This window comes from Alligator mississippiensis, chromosome 7, assembly GCF_030867095.1.
Source record: "Alligator mississippiensis isolate rAllMis1 chromosome 7, rAllMis1, whole genome shotgun sequence".
Classification (NCBI taxonomy): domain Eukaryota; kingdom Metazoa; phylum Chordata; order Crocodylia; family Alligatoridae; genus Alligator; species Alligator mississippiensis.
Genome location: NC_081830.1, coordinates 87,132,633 through 87,148,704, shown reverse-complemented (window position 1 = coordinate 87,148,704; position 16,072 = coordinate 87,132,633). Strand labels below are relative to the sequence as shown.

Genomic DNA, 16,072 nt, shown 5'->3' with positions numbered 1-16,072 from the left:
TGGGGAAGAAGCACTCATGCATCACCCTGCCCCTCAAATTCCCCAACCGGCCATCATCCCATTGCCCGAAGTCCCAGGATGTCACTTGGTGGCTTGCAAAAGGCTCCCAGGCACAAGCACTCCACGACCCCGCGGCATACGGGTGAGGCGGCCAAGGAAGAGCCATTACAATGAGGGCCTTTGCACAACTGCATCACTGGGGCTTGCACAAGGGGGTGGAGAGCGTGGCGTGCGCGACGCCAGCTGCATGGGCAGCGGCGGGAGGGGGAGAAAGGAGCAGCTCTGTCGCTTTGCCGAAGGTTTGGCACACGCAGGCAGAGCGTTCCCAGAATGGGCGGAAGAAGGATCGCTGGGAGACACTGGTGACACGGCAAGAGGGAGCAGCTCTGAAAACCAGAAAAACAGCCCCCAGCTCAGAGCAGAGCAGTGTTGCAGGCTCGGATAGTCTGCAAAAGGCCCATCATTTCACTTTAAAAAAAAATAAATAAATAAAAAAAAAGGATTTTTTTAATTTTTTTTTTTACTCCATTTCAAAACTAATCGTGCCAGCTAAATTCTCCGTGTGTGTTCTCTCCATCTCCTTCAAATAGGAACAATGATTACCAATTCCTACAACATAGAGATGAGGGGGAGGGGAACAAGTCACCCCATATCTGAATTTCCCTGCCTCTGAGATGTAAACTCTGCCTAGGTCCAAGCTCTTGAATATGCAGAGCATGGCAGGCTGGGGTTGCTGCTCACTAGCCCCAACTTTAAAAAAGTGGGGGTGGGGAAGGAGGAAAAAGAAAAAAAAAAAGAAAAAAAGAAAAAAAAAATCAATGCATAAGAATTAGATGATTAATTTGCAAATGATCATTCATTATTTCCCAAAGAGAACGACCCTGCTGTCTAAAGTGAGCAGCAAATCGGCTTTTCCCCATGAGACCCAGAACATGAACAAAGTCATTGCTTCACACTCAAAGCTTAAAAACACCCTGCAGCTGAAGCCTTTAAAACCCTCCCTTGCCCACGGCTGCAATGAACCAGCAAGAGCCGTGCTCAGCGTAGGGCTCCTGACAGATGAGGCCAGCCGGTCAACCGTAGGAAGACTGCAAGCCTGCCGCGGCTGTGTGGCGAAAGCTGATCAGATAGCGGCGAAGGCGCAAACAATGCCGAGCAAACATTGTCTTTGGAAAGTTTTCCCTGCACTTGAGTAAACCCAGCACATGATCCAGCTGGCTGTATAACCAGCCAACGCGTGGAAGCGGTAGTGGATGGGGACGGATTAAGCACTGGATGCTTAGGGAGAGAGGAGAGTGGAAGACGGTTAGCTGAACCCAATGGGTTCCCCCCCACGGCCTTGTCCTGTCCTGGCAGATGAGATTCTTTGGGTAGATGGGATATCTGATTAGACCAACCAAAAACTTGGAAAAATTATTCTTTGAAAGCTTTTGGGCACAAACGCCTTTCTTCAGGCAGAGGGAGAGTCTGACCTCCCTGGGCATTTGCCCACTAGAGATGCAAACTGTATCCTGCCCTGTGCATCTGCACACTTGGGGTGCAAATTGTATCCTGCCCTGGGCATCCGCACACTTGGGGTGCAAACTGTATCCTGCCCTGGGCATCCGCACACTGGGGTGCAAACTGTATCCTGCCCTGGGCATTTGCTCCTTGGAAGTGCAAACTGTATCCTGCCCTGGGCATTTACCCGCTGGAGGTGCAAACCCAGCACGTACACAACGTGCCGTTCTCCCTGAACTCTGGAGCCCCACGCGCAGCCCCTGCCCAGCCACGCGGCTGTTTTGCTTTTCCGAATGACTGAGCTCCTGTCTGCGGCGGGTCCCGTATCCCGCACGCTCGGCCCCGAACGCTTGCAGCTGAACCGCGCGCTGAAGGGCTCTGCCTTCCCTTTCTGATGAGTGTCAACACAGCTGCTCTCCCCTCTGGAATGTAAACTCATATTGTTGTTAGACCTCCCTCAACCCCAGGTAACTTCCTCAAAGCCTCCCGCACTCGGTGGCAGGTCCCCCTCCTTCTTCCCCTTGCAAACCTTTCCCAAAATCATCCCCAGACATTTAAACCTTTAAGCCCAGTTGAAGCAAATGCTCTGCTCTATCTAGTGCCCGTGCGGCACAAATCGCTTTGGGTGTGCAAACACAGCACCTTGCCATGCTACCCACATTTCAGCATACTTATCTTTCTTTACATAATGTGTTTACATAGATACACCACATAAAGGTCTTTCTTCTGCAAAGACCAGATATCCAGAGAGCCCAATAAAGCGCAGATTCCAGCAAATACTCCCATTGAGGCACCGCTGTTTACACATTATTTTAAAGAGGTAATTTAAGAAGGTTGTTATCGTGCAGTGTGGGGGGGAGGGCTGTTTCCTAAACACTGTCCACTTTCAGGAACAAGTGCCAATAATGGCATTAAAAAAAAAAAAAAAGCTGGTTAATAAGTTATAATGCAGCCAGAGCAGAGATTGTTCAGACAGCTGGCTTTTTCACGGTGGGATTTGTCCTCCCAAAATTTAAGACATTGGTCATCCCCAACTGAAGACCTGCCCAGCTTCGACTCCGTTTTATTCCAACATGAAAATCTAGCCATGCAAACTGCAAGCTCACCTATAGCAAAAGAAGAAGAAAAAAAAAAATCGAATACATTTTCTGCATCTCACCTCCAGATCGGAGAGGCGAAGAGCAGATTGCTAACAACAGGATAAGAAGAGGGGGGGAAAAAAAATAAAAGGTCCTAAAACAATTCCTTACCTCGCTATACTGGGACTGGGCATTGTTTTCCAGGTACAACATGCTAGCAGTCAGATTGATGAGTGCTGCTGTCCTCTCTTCCGGCTCCAGGGTTTTGACCCGTACCCCCCCACCCTCTGGAAGACCCTAAAACAAAGTGATTCTACTGGGAAGATAACAGGATGCAGTGTGTGCCTCTCTGCATAATTTAAGTTTCCCTTATATACCTAACTATAGGCAAGGAGCAGGAGGTGGGGCTTTTTGCTTTACCTGTCCAATCTGTCAAAGTGCCACCTGGAGTCCTCCACTCCAATGGAGAGAGGCCTCTCCCATCTCGTTAAGTAGTTAGAATTCCTTATCACCAATCTCTAAAAAGGGAAGGGGGGAAAAATGGAGAGAAAAAAGAAACTACAACTTTCTCTTGTCACTTTTCTATGCAATTGGAAGTTTAAAAAAAAAAATTAAAAAATAAAAGGAGGAAGAGGGAACAAAACCATGGAGGAATTGGAGAAGTTTCCCAAAGCAGCTCACTTCTTCCCTGAAAAGGTGCGAGGATTTCTCCTACTCGGAGCGCTCCTAAATGGATCCATGGAGAGCCGAGATCCCCATCACGGCCGTGCCTCTCTCCCGCACGCACAGTCGTGTCGGCAGAAACAATCGTGCCGAGGGCTGCTTTTTGTCACCCCGCAAGCACACGCCACGGACCGCGTTGTACAGACTGTTTACCTAGCAGCATTTCCAGAAAACAGGGCGAAAGCATGTGTGAGTGCACACACCAAACTGCCTTTCAATCCCTGCCTCTCGAGTGGCTCTAGGTAACTCATTCCCAAACTCATGTCCCCATGGTCCATAAAAAAAAAAAAAGCCATAAATTATAAAGAAAAAAACCCCCATAAGATAAGTCTAAAAAGTTTGGGAAGTTTTAATAATGGGAAAATCATCCTACTGAGTCAGTGTTTGACAGGGGAAAAGGCAAAAAGATGCTTACTTTGGGAATCTGGAATTTCCCCACTCACAAAAAAGGTGGCTCTTTTGCCTCCAAACCAGAACATTTGAGAAACTTTTTTAATGCTTTAGTGCAAATTCTATGAGCTGACGCTTAAGACTAAATTAAGAATAAACTTAAAAGGAGAGAGAGGAGAAGATAATAAGACTGCTATCGTGCAGGGTCCCAAGGAAAAGGAGGGGGTGAATTATTATACAGAGATGAAGAAATGCAAAAGCTTTAACATCAACAGAAACATAAAGGGACCGTCAGAAGCCGGAAGGAAGAGAAGAGACCGCCCGACCTTTGTAGATGCTGATTTGGGTTACGGTAGCGCTGCTGATCCAAGATAAATATCTGCCTTTATGTCGATTGTGGGGGATGAGATAGATCATTAACTGTTCAATGTTAGGCTCGTTAATAAAAAATAAAATAAAAAAGCAGCTAGTCTGAGCAGTTTCATTTCGGCACACGGACGCAGGGAACATGCAAGAGAAATCGCTTAAGTAAGAAATACAGTTAAAAAAAAAAGTACCCGTACACCATGTCTGCAGTCATTTAATATTAAAAAAGGAAAAAAAAAGGGCTGGCTTCCATTACCCCTACTCAGCCCTCCCTAGCATGTGTGCAGAAGGGAAGGGAGAAAGGTTGCTAGCTACCACACTGCCATTTGGCTTGAAGACCAGAAAATCCTTGCCGTGGCATGCATTTTATTAACCGAGCTGCTGAACCGTCCGTGCCCAGGCATGGCTGGCAGGACATCTGCCTCAACAGCAAAGCTTCCCAATTCCCAGTGCTCTGCCTTTGGAGAATCCCACTTGAAGTGAATTGTAGCACGGGATCGCATCCACAGGAGCAGGGAGACAGGCAGGGGGCTTACAGGAGTCCCCCACTAACCTCCAGCTAGTGGCAAGCAAACACAATGGGTGTGGGGTAGAAAAAAATAAAAATCTGCATTTGCACTTCCAAAGTTGAGCAGAATAAAGTGCATCAGATGGGAAAGGGGGGCACTGGGGAAGCCGGAGGGGGGAAAAGACACTACTTTCCCTCGAGTGTGCCTGGAGCAGGACCTGCTTTCCTTGGAAATCTAGCAGTGCTCCTGCTTTGCAAGGTGGAGAAGTCACAAGAGATGTGTGTGCCAGATGCTCGCAGCTGGGCAGAGAGATTTCAATCTTCATGCTTCAAAGCAGGACAAAGTGCTACTGAGGCAGTGGCACGTGAAGAGGGCCAGGGACCCGCACGGAGGGTACAGCAGATGTCCCAGGTACCAGCCAGAGAGGCGGCAAGCAGGTAAGCAACAAGCCCTTGAATACTGCTTAATGATCATATCAGGAAACCGGTTCTGCTCCCAGATCTGCCACCGACTCCATCACCTTTGGAGAATCCCTTAACCTCCGAGCGCTCCCGTCGGTGACTCGAAGGGAAGACCAGCCGCGCATGGGAGTGAGTGACACCAGCAGCACACGCCCAGCATTTCTGCTCAGATGAGCAGAAAGCAGCGTGCTCTTCATACCTTTCTTCTGCTCCGTGGGGGAAAGCCTCCCTTGGAAAAGAGAGTCGCCAGGATTGCTAGAGGAAGGCAGCAGACACAGCCAGTCCGTCTAGACCCATTTCTTGCCCCAGAAACCCCAGCAGGGACTGAGGAGCACAGTTTCACCGATGGGAAAAGGGCGCTGCCCCCAGGACAGCCTGCAATCTGTACTGGACCTGCTGCCTTCAACTCCGTGCAGGGGGCTGCAAAGAGGATGGAGCTGGGCTGGTCTCAGTGGGGGCAGATGACAGCACAAGGAGCAATGGGCTCAAGCTGCAGCAAGGGAAGTTGAGGTTGGATATTAGGAAAAACTCCCTCACTAGGACAGTGGTAAAAGATGGGAACAGATCACCCAGACAGGTGGTGGAGTCTCCATCCTGGGAGCTGTCGAAGACCCAAGTAGACCAAGCCTTGGCTGGGATGATGTAGTTGGGGCTGGTCCTGCTTTGCACTAGATGTGACCTCCTGAGCTCCCTTCCACCCTCATTTTCTACAATTCTGTGATTAAAGTGAAGGGTTTTTTGGTGCATGCATCCTCCTCCAGGACGAAGGCTCCTTTGGCTGGGGATGTTGCGAGCAGTGCTACCCAGAGGCAACCCCGCATCTCACAGCAGGGCAAAGCAAGGTTTGCTTCCCCACTCCTGTGCCTCTGCATGTCTCACAAACAAGCAGCACTGCCCATGCGTCTGGAGCAAAGAGCTCATCTCCTCTTGCCACTGAAGCAACATTCACCCCTGCTGCAATCCTGTCCCTTTCCCAACGGGCTTTACCACGCCAACTGCTGTGCAGGAGGCAACACAAGTGGCAGCGGGCTAGCAGCGTGTGCGCACCGGTCCCACGGCCCTGGTCCGATCTCTCGACGAGCGCAGCCAGTCCAGGTACCCCTCGGACCTGTATCCTCAGTCACAGGCCAGTCAAGTCCTGAATGCAAGGGTGCTGTGCGCTGCTCAGCTCTGCTTACTTCAATCCTGCAGCTACCTGCTCTTCTGTGGTCCAGCATGACGACACACATCCGACCTGGGGACACTTCTTTGGCTCAGGCACATCATCCAAGACTACTGGAGGGGGGTTTGCCCATGTCCCCTGTAGCACTTGTAGTGGTCTCCATCACTACTGCCCTAGCGCACATGATCCGGCTCAGCGCTCAGCAGTTTAAAAGTACCTTGGCTTGTATGATGATGACAGCAGAGCCCTGGAGGCGCAGCCCTTTGCAATCTGCTCCCCAAGTAGAGGACACGCATGCATCGAGACACACGTGCAAAGGGACACACACACACACACACACACACACACACACACACACACACACACACACACACACAAAAACATGCTCTGGAGAGCTGATACCAAGTCCATCAGTGACACAGGCAGGGCAGAAAGCAGCCAGATGTGCACAAAGGCAATGGTGACCCAGAACCACTGCCCGTCACCCTGGAAGAGCACAGCTGCAACCACATGCCGGGTCCATGAGCGTGTCACAGGCTTTGGATGAAACATGCTCCCAGGCTGTCAGAGCGATGCAAAAAAGTCAAGGCACAGCTTGGCCGCCTCTTGAACTACCAGGAAGGACAAAAAAGGGTATTTTTTTTTTTATTGCTACTGAGAAAAGAACTGACATGATTCCTTGCGAGCCCGTATGCTCAGCAGCAAGGCGGCGTTTTCTTTAAAAGCCTTTTTCCCCTCTGTGAAGGAGCCAAGATACTTATCTCTACCATCACAGCTTTCTAAACAGGTTTTCAAGGGAGAAGCCTTCGGATTCATTTATGACTGACTGGAGGGGAAACGCAGGGGGGGATCTAAAGATGAATATCCTGGCCTCGCCGCAAACATCAATCTGTCAGGACTCACCGAGCTTTCAGAAATCGGACAATTTTGGGAAGTGGCTGGGTCTGAAGGCTCAGGGACCCTCGAAAAGCAGCCCAGGTCTGAGAAAACACCTCGGAAAGCCATGCCCATTTAAAGTGTGGGGTGCCGAACACCTGCTCAGTGTGGACACCTAAAAATTACTGGTCCCTTTTGCAAAAATCTTGTTGCTCTAATAAAAGACATCACCTCTACCATGAGCCCAGATTGCTTTTTCCTCGGCTACAACCTGGATACCTGGTCCCTTTTGAGCATTTCAGCTGAGAACACGTGAAAGATCATTCCCCAATCTTTCTGAAGAGGTTTTGAAGTACAGCACTTCAATGGCACTCACAGAGGGATTCAAAGATCCCAATTTTCAAAGCAAGTGCAATAATCCAGCCATGCCCCAGGTCCAGGCTCTTTCTGAACCAGTCTTCCCAGGTTGCTATAATCCACCCCAGCCTTTTTTGTGTGGTTCAGTTTAAGAAGCAGAAGTCACCACAGCACTACCCAGGCCTGAGGTCTGAAATGATCTTGCATCCAGCCACAGCTGCAATCGTCACCGTTGCAAACCTCTGCCGCCCAATTAACAACCATTATGCAACTTCTTGGAAAAGGCAGAAGGGCGTGAATGTGCATTTGTCTATTTAGTGGTTCAGGCAATGCTTCCTGTAGATCAAAGTGTGCACACACACACACACACACACACACACCCCTCCGACCTCTCCACTCATTCACAAAAACAGTGACATCCCAGCACAGTATTTCTAGGCTTGGATGACAATGGGAAATGTGCACCAGCACACACGGACGCATGGACACACAATGTCAAATGCCATGGGAGAGGGGGGAAAGAAAGTCTCACACAGCTCTAACACTGCCTTGCTTTTTCAAAGGACCTGTCGGGTGTGTGTCCACACGCAGCACTGGGAACTCGGGCGGAAGAAGAGCAACAGGTCCATGCTTGCACATGGTGAAGCCAAGACTACATTAAAAACAGAAAGTAAAGCCAAAAAAGAAAGTAACCAGCCCAGTGGAGGGGGTAAAGAAACAACCTCAAGAGGCAGCAGTGAACTATTTCCCTTTTAAGTCCCCAGAGGTGACGTGAAAACCAAAATGAAGGCTTGGGATTTCTTTCAAGCAGTAACAACGCTGCCCTTGGCGAGAGCACACTTACCGTGGTGGGTACCAGTGCCACCCAGAAGGTACCAGTGGCATCCCGGCATTGCCCCCTGCAGCTGAATTTAATGTGGAGGATTGCAGTGGGCCCGTTCTGCTTCATGCACACCGGTCTGACCGGGTACACAGGCAGATTTGCTATGACCGGTACCACCTGAGCACACACGGGTCTTGAAGAGGTGACCCTCCAGCCACAGAAGTGCCTCCTGGGCCCTACAATTCAATGCAAGGCAGGGCAATGGACCGAAGGCCAAAGAATCCCTTAAAAGCCACTGTGCAAGCCAACGGGCTTCCAAACTGAACAGCATAACCTGCAATTAGTCCAACTTAGTAATTAAAGTTGCTTTGAAAGCCCTCAAAACCGTGCTGTACTGCCAACATGCGGCTCTCAATGAATTCTTCCCATTTCAGAGGAAAAAAACTGAGGCCAAAGCCACTGTGTTGTGAATTCACACCTGTCCCTTCCCCAAAAGACTGTCACAACAGCCCCGTCCTCTGACCCCGGGCAAACATCTGCGCCTGCTGCCTATCCGAGCTCTGCTAGCTGCAGCGTGCCCCCGGGGCTTGAAGTTGCAGAGCTGTGCGAGTGCCTCCGGGGCCAATTAACCAGGGAGATAAGGCTGCAGTGGGGAAGATTGTGAAATAAAACCAGTTCCTTCACAACCGTTTGTCCACACTGGTTCGGGACCGGTACCCCCAGCCCCAGAGCAGCCTGCCGCTCGCTGCTGGGCCGTGCTCAAAAGGAGCAGGACACACATCCAGAAAGGAGGAGCGATGCCAGCAGGTCAACGGCAGCGATTCCTCCCCTCTATTTGGCACCGGGGAGGCCACATCTGGAGTCCTGTGTCCAGCTGTGGGCCGCCCACTACAGAAAGGATGTGGACACATTGGAGAGAGTCCAGTGGAGGGCAATGAAAATGGTTGGGGGCTGGGGGACAGGACTGGTGAGGAGAGGCTGAGGGAAATGGGCTGACTGAGTCTGCAGAAGAGAAGACCGAGGGGGATTGAATAGCAGCCTTCACCTCCCTGCAGGGGGGCTGCAACGAGGATGGAGCTGAGCTGGTCTCAGTGGTACAGATGACAGAAGGAGCAATGGGCTCAAGCTGCAGCAAGGGGAGTTGAGTTGGATATTAGGAAAAAACCTCTCATGAGGAAGGTGGTGAAGCACTGACACAGGCTCCCCAGAGAGGTGGTGGGATCTCCATCCTTGCAGGTTTTGAAGACCTGACTAGACCAAGCCCTGGCTGGGATGATAGAGTTGGGGCTGGTCCTAGCTTGGACTAGATGTGACCTCCTGAGCTCCCTTCCAACCCTCATTTCTAATGACCCAATTCTCCAGACAAGGCGATTAGACAAGATCTTGATTTTGTGTCCCATACCTTTCCCACCTGCTTTTCAACAGCTCCAAGGCTGAGCCGGCTCCCACCCAACTCGATGGAAACGCATGTCCTATAGCCATGGCTGGGAATACAGAGCAGCCGTGAGACCCAAGAAACAGTTAGGTTTCTCTTATAAGCAGCATCTGAAAAGCCCTTTGGTGAATACAGCACTTATTAAAAGAAAGTGCCACTTGCATTTTATTCCTGATATTCCTCTTAACCACCTAATTTTGTGCCAACCCCCTACTTCAAAAAAAAAAAAGATGGACCATCTGCTTTGCCAATATTTGCATGAACTAGCACCTCCCTCAAGTGAAGCCCCGATAAAAAGGCAATGGTTTTGGGGGACACAAGTCTTCATGAGCCAGCACAAAAAGCATCACAGGGCTCTGGAAGCCCAGGAAATAAAATTAAAAAAAAAAAAAAGCTGATGCAAGATGGAAAGGAGAGCCATCATCTCTGCAAGTGGCATTGGGAGCTCCACCTCCTTCTGAGTTCGCACCTCCCATCCGAGTATTTGAAAGTGCTTTGCCAACTCTGAATGCTCTACGCATGCAGCCTGGCTAAGGCAGGCAATTTTAAGAGGCAGAGGGGAGGAAGGAAATAGGACAAAAAGCAGAGAGATGCCAAATAACTGACCCCCAAACCACCGCAGAAGGCTGTGGCAGGAGACCACTCGGGTCTCATGCCCCACGCCTGCGGTAATCCCTACACGAAACTCCCCCGTGGGCACTTTATGCAACGGTGGCTACAAAGCTGAAGGGGAAAATCCCAGCCCATGCCAGCCACGTGGCTCGTAGGAAACGGTGCAAGCACTGGTTACTGCTGCAGCAGATGCAGAAAAACCCTGCGGTAACCCCTGCTCCTCCGGTCCTGGTGTACTGCAGGTCGTCAGAGGTAGGGCCTTGCTAGGGGGGAAAGCAGAAGACATGTTGGCAAATGGTTTGTCTTTAATGATAATAAAAAGAGAGAGAAGCCAGGCAGTCTGGACTGGTCCTCACACAAGCACTGGAGAAGGCAGCAGGTCCCCACTGGTTTCCCATCCTGGTGGCTTTGCTGCAGGTCACCCATCACTGACACATGGACTAGGCCAGGTCTGCACGTGGCGGTCTCAAAGCCATACATCCTGCGTGGCCAGCTGTCCCCAAGCCAGAGCAAACAAAAAAAAAGCCACTGGGCAGCAATCATACTATTTCCATCCCCTTCTCATGAGCGGCTAAAGAAACTCCCAACCCCCAGGAGCCTTTCCCAGGCTTCCTGATGTGAATGCAAACTGTTTCCCTTGCCCTCCTCGCCATCTGCCTGTCGCATCCAGCTGCTGTCCCTCATCCCCTCCTTAAGCTCTGGACACGGCGCAAGGCTCCTTGCAATGCAACGGGAGTCAGCCCACGTGGCATCCCAGAAGTGCTGCTCTGCTGGGGTTTCACAGGACAGCACGCAGAAACGCTTCCCGTCAACCTGGCTTTGCCAACACCCGCTCGCCCGTCACCCCGGGGAGTGCAACGTGCAGCATGACTCCTCCGTGTGACAGTAGCGTCTAGACACATCGGTGGAGTTTATGAAGCCACCGTGCTCCAGAAAAGCCCTGGAGATTTTGCAGCCTGCCTACAGCGTACGATGGAGGAGATGACAATTTGGTAGACCGGCAGTGACTTGCCAGGCACCACAGGGGACGGGGATTCACAGAGATGGACAGGTGCAGGATGCAGGATCCTGTCCCATAGATTAGGTCCGTGCTCGAAGTATGGGCTCAGGGAAGGAAGCGTGCTCCATTTGCACTGGAAAAGCCTTCAGGAGGCTGTAGGAGCTACTATCTTAATAGCTTTTATTGTCTTAATTATCTTATATTAAGTTTATTATAATTATGTATATATTATATTACAAGTTCCATCCCTGTTTCAAGTGCTTGCTAGCAGACGAAGAGGGGAGGAGGGAAGGAAAAAAAACATTTTATTTTTCTCCCTGTAAGAGGTTAATTAAAGTCTACTTTGCATCTTAACTGCATCCCTTGAAGCCCATTCAGCTTGGATGGTTGTGGGGCTGGAGGACAGGACCGAGGAGGAGAGGCTGAGAGAAATGGGCTGATTTAGTCTGCAGAAGAGAAGACCGAGGGGGATTGAATAGCAGCCTTCACTTCTCTGCAAAGAGGATGGAGCTGGGCTGGTCTCAGTGGGGGCAGATGACAGAAGGAGCAATGGGCTCAAGCTACAGCAAGGGAAGTTGAGGTTGGATATTAGGAAAAACTCTCTCACTAGGAAGGTGGAACAGGTTACCCAGAAAGGTGGTGGACTCTGCATCCTTGCAGGATGAAGACCATCCCAGCCAAGGCTTTGTTTAGCCAGATGTAGTCAGGGCTGGTCCTGCTTGGAGCAGGGGTTAGACTAGATGAGACCCCCTGAGGTCCTTGCCAGCCCCCATTTCCCAATCCCGTGGTTCTGCGGCGTGCCCAGTAACGTTTCATCCCCTAAACCTGCCCGCATCAAAAGAAGCGAGAGCGCATTTGCATGTTATCTTCCGGCAGGGATTAGAGTTCAGCTCCTCGAACCGAACGCAATTATACTCCGGTGAATGGAAGCCGTCTTGTTCTCCAGTCTGGCTTTGCAAACATAACATTTCATTAATGAAGGAGAAGTTCACTTGTGGCCGAATTAATACGGGGTCATACAAAATCACTTCTCGCTCTACTCCCAGCACAGATTGATTCTGTTTCCACCGCTGCCTAACAATTTGTTCCCCATCTCATTTAGACATCACCACGTCGGCTGTTAAGTGTCACAAGAAGGATATCGTGCAGGCTCGGAGAACAACAGCAATGCTATTTTAACTCAGAGCTGTCCTACTTCAGCAGTCTCCCAAAATGCTGGAAATGAAAGCACCGTTTTCTGGAAGCCACCAAGGAACGTGACCGGCTGTGCCCGTGGAAGTGTCGATGAAGCCTTTCAGGGGGCACGTGGCTCAATACAGAGATAAAGTTTGCACAACACATTTCACACGTATCTATTTACAGGACAACCCTATGCACAGGAGGATCTTCAAGGCACACCCGTGCCACAAGTAACGAGGCACACCCGTGCCAGCAGCCTCTGTGCATAGGGTGTGACAGATCAGGGAGAGGGACCCCGGGTGCCACTCCCTGCCTGATCTGCTGCTCTGCTTTCTGCTCCCTGCCTCTCTAAAACCTCATCACAAACAAGTGCCACCAATTCTAAGCCACGAAAACAAGGGAACAGTCTTAGTGAAAAATGCCATGAGAGCCTCAGTCTCCCAGGAGAATGGAGAGACCCTCAGGTTTTATCCAAAGGATGCATGCAATGAGACGCACATGCTTCGATTACCTCCGGGTCAGATGGTCCAGGGACAGAGCTGATCCTTTCTGAACACAAACCCCCTGTGAGATATGGCTGTCAAGCCACGGGGAGACAAATTTGAGGGCTCATAAGCTGCAAAAGACAATCACCCAGCAATATGACGGAGCTAAGCCTCCGATGGGAGAGCTTACAAATGCACCCGGCGCCAGGGTACAGACTACGGGGCGGTCAAAGCAGAGGCATCAAATGGCTCATGATGGCAATGGCTCTGCATAGCCTCAAGTCCAGTTCACCAAACCAGCACTTGCATGCACAAGAATAAAACCTGGCCAGCATCGGAAACCCTTTCAAGCCTGCACCCAGGCAGTCAAGCATCACCTGAGCAGGTACCTCCTCTGAATGAAACCCTCCCTTCCTCTGTGGCCCTTCCGGGAATATTTGGGAGTGGAAGAGAAGACCACAACAGCCCATCTTGATGCCTCAACCTAGGAGGCTGGTCTTACTTCTGGCTATATCTCTCCTCCGTGAGCCCAGCTAATTTCTGACCCAGATTCGAGGCTGTGTCCAGAAGGACACACCATGCATTAGCCAGCTTTTGCATGGAGATGTGCGTCCTGCTTGCCACGATGCCCATGCAGTTCTCAGCTCCGCTTCGTGGAAGATATGCATTGACCAGCCACCCCCGTTCCTTTGCACAGATCCACCTTTTCGCTCACAATTTAGTCATCTGCTTCCAAGGGGTCCGTGCTGCAAAGAGGCAGACCACCCTGGCCTGGACACAGCAAAGCGTTTCCATCATAGCACATAGGATCGTGCGTGCGTCTGAAGCAAAGCATCTGCTGCATCCCACCCCACAGCAATCTGCAAGCTCTCTAGGGCTTGTGCCGTCTTCATTAGCCAGGTGGACACCTCCTGCGACAGACCTCTGGACCCCAACTCTGCCCCTTAATGCTACTACAATAAAAGAGATTTTGCTTGGATGATCTATCTATCTGCCAGCTCAGCAACTGCTATGCTCAGCCAGTACCCACATCAGGGCTTTTCCAGAAAACTTAAGACTTCATCGAGCACCCACAGCTTTTTTAGCTCCATGGTAGGGGGACAAGATTTCCTCCCTGCTGCAAGTTGATAAAGTCCTGCCAGGGAGAGTCTAGATGTAGGGGGTGTGGATGTGTACAGAGGGGAGAGGAGCAGTTTTTGGATGATTTTGTTGAAATGAACGGAGATGAACCCAATGTTAACACTGAAACCTAATGGGATCACTGCCAGTGAACAGGCCACACATCACCACCAGCAAAGAAGGTGGGGATGACCCTTCCCCAAGCATCAACTACAGACCCCTACCGATGCAAAGCCTCTGGACCCAAACGGCCAGTGCTGGGAGGATAAAGCCTTGCACGGGTGGTGCAAAAGCACGCTTGGCTGTGAGCGTTGCATGGAGTGAGCCGTCGGCGTGCAACAGCCGCCCTGGCACAGCCGTGCAGGAGACAGCAGCAAAGCCCTGTCAGAGGCTGACAGAGGGTTGGGTGGTTATTTATTTTTTCCTCTCTCTTTTTGGAGCACATTAAGAAAGCCCTGACCGCGACGACTGTCTGGGGAAAGGCATTCCACTCAACTGGTTCGGCAAGAGGCTCCCGGGAGGACGGCTACCTCAGGGGCATGCAGCGAAGGCATGTGCAAGGAGGGGTAGGGGGATGGAGGGGGGGGATGAGTTCACCTTGCCCTGCTGCCTCACTTCAGATGAGACACACGCCGCCCCCGGCTACGGCTTCTCAGGGCCCGCGTGGAGCTCCCGTGCCAGCCCCTGGGGCTAGGGCCAGGATGCAAGTGGTGATTTGTCCCAGGGAAGAGAAGAAGGGACCCCAGGGCGATTGAAGCCTGCTGGACAGCTCTCACTGCAGAGGCACACAGAGATCCAGGTGCTCTCTGCTGCCGGAGAGCTTCCCCACGCCCCTCCGGGCTGCAGCTCAGAAGCCCACCTGGCTGGGATGAGTCCGAGAGAAAGCCACGAGCCGACGGACGGGAACAGGTGACAGCCGTGCACGTGCAGACACCAGCCGTGGTCACGTCTCCGTGCTGCTGCGAGGACCAGGAGGCAGAGCACCGAGCATTTGGGATAAGGGAGGCGCTGATGGGGAGCACCGCTGCCGAATCAGCCGTGTCTTATCGGGGGAGTGCTTGCCAGCAGATGAAGAGGGAAGGAAGGGGGTGACACGGCTGAGCCCGGGAGAGAGGAACGGGGGCCACGTGCAATGTGTGCAAGTGGCCCATTAGCAACCCCTTGCTTATCCCAGGCTAGTGACCGCCTCCTCCCATGCCAAGCCCACCCTTCCCTACGAAGGGAGCTTGGACGCCATCTCTCAGAGAAGGAACCTGTGGCTTCTTTGCTGGCATCCACTAAATGAGGGAGAGGAGGGGGAAGAAAGAGAAGAGGAAGTCTCAGCAGCCAGAGGGACTCAGAGGCGGTCTCCAAAAACACTTTATACAAATCTAGTCTCTCACCAACTTGCAAAACTACCATCAACTTTGACACAACACCCAAACCTGCCAGGATCCCATTGCATCTCAAAACTTTGATGCGCCAGATGCTCCTGGCGTCATTCTTCTTCAAGTCCTGCCCGACTCCCTCGCCGTCCCCTCCTGTCCCCTGGTCACCCCGGGAGGGGCCCGTTCGTCTGCCACGGCACGAGCAGGCTGTTTCCTCTGCAAAGCAGAGGGTGGGAACAGGCAGTCTCAGCTCAGGGGGAGAAAATGCAGCCTCCTCCTCTTCCTCCTGTGGCTGCGATCAGGAAGAAGGGGTTTTCCACCTCTCGAGACATCGTCTGATCTGCACCAGCTCACAAGGAGCTTTCTCATCTTCTGCCCATGCACGGATGCAGTTGCCTCCAGCTGTCAGGGAAGCTGGGATCAGGGGCATAATTGTGACCCCTCGTTAGTGCAACGATGCGCTGCCCCGAGAGCAGCTCGGCTTATGGAGTAATCCCAGACAGAGCCTCTTTCTACCCTCCTCTAGCCACAGGTCGTAAGGCTGGATGCAAAAGCCTGAGGTGGAAGCCTCTGGCCTGTGTCAATCGGAGGCCAAACTAAGTGCGTCAAGTTGAGACCCAAAGTCCTGG

The 16,072-nt window shown here is 51.6% G+C and overlaps 1 protein-coding gene across 5 annotated transcripts in view; it reads right to left on the bottom strand.

Annotated features, from left to right (window-relative positions):
- The window catches only part of TP63 (tumor protein p63), a 97,597-nt gene that overhangs the window by 72,718 nt on the left and 8,807 nt on the right, over positions 1-16,072 (bottom strand). The window contains exon 1 of one of the 5 annotated variants that reach the window (XM_014607123.3): positions 2,751-2,898. The exons of the other annotated variants lie outside the window; for them this stretch is intronic. Within the exon in view, the coding sequence (XP_014462609.1) occupies positions 2,751-2,792 (42 nt within the window). The 5' untranslated portion in view covers positions 2,793-2,898. Of the gene's footprint in view, positions 1-2,750; positions 2,899-16,072 lie in introns of those variants that run through there. 5 annotated transcript variants of the gene reach the window in all.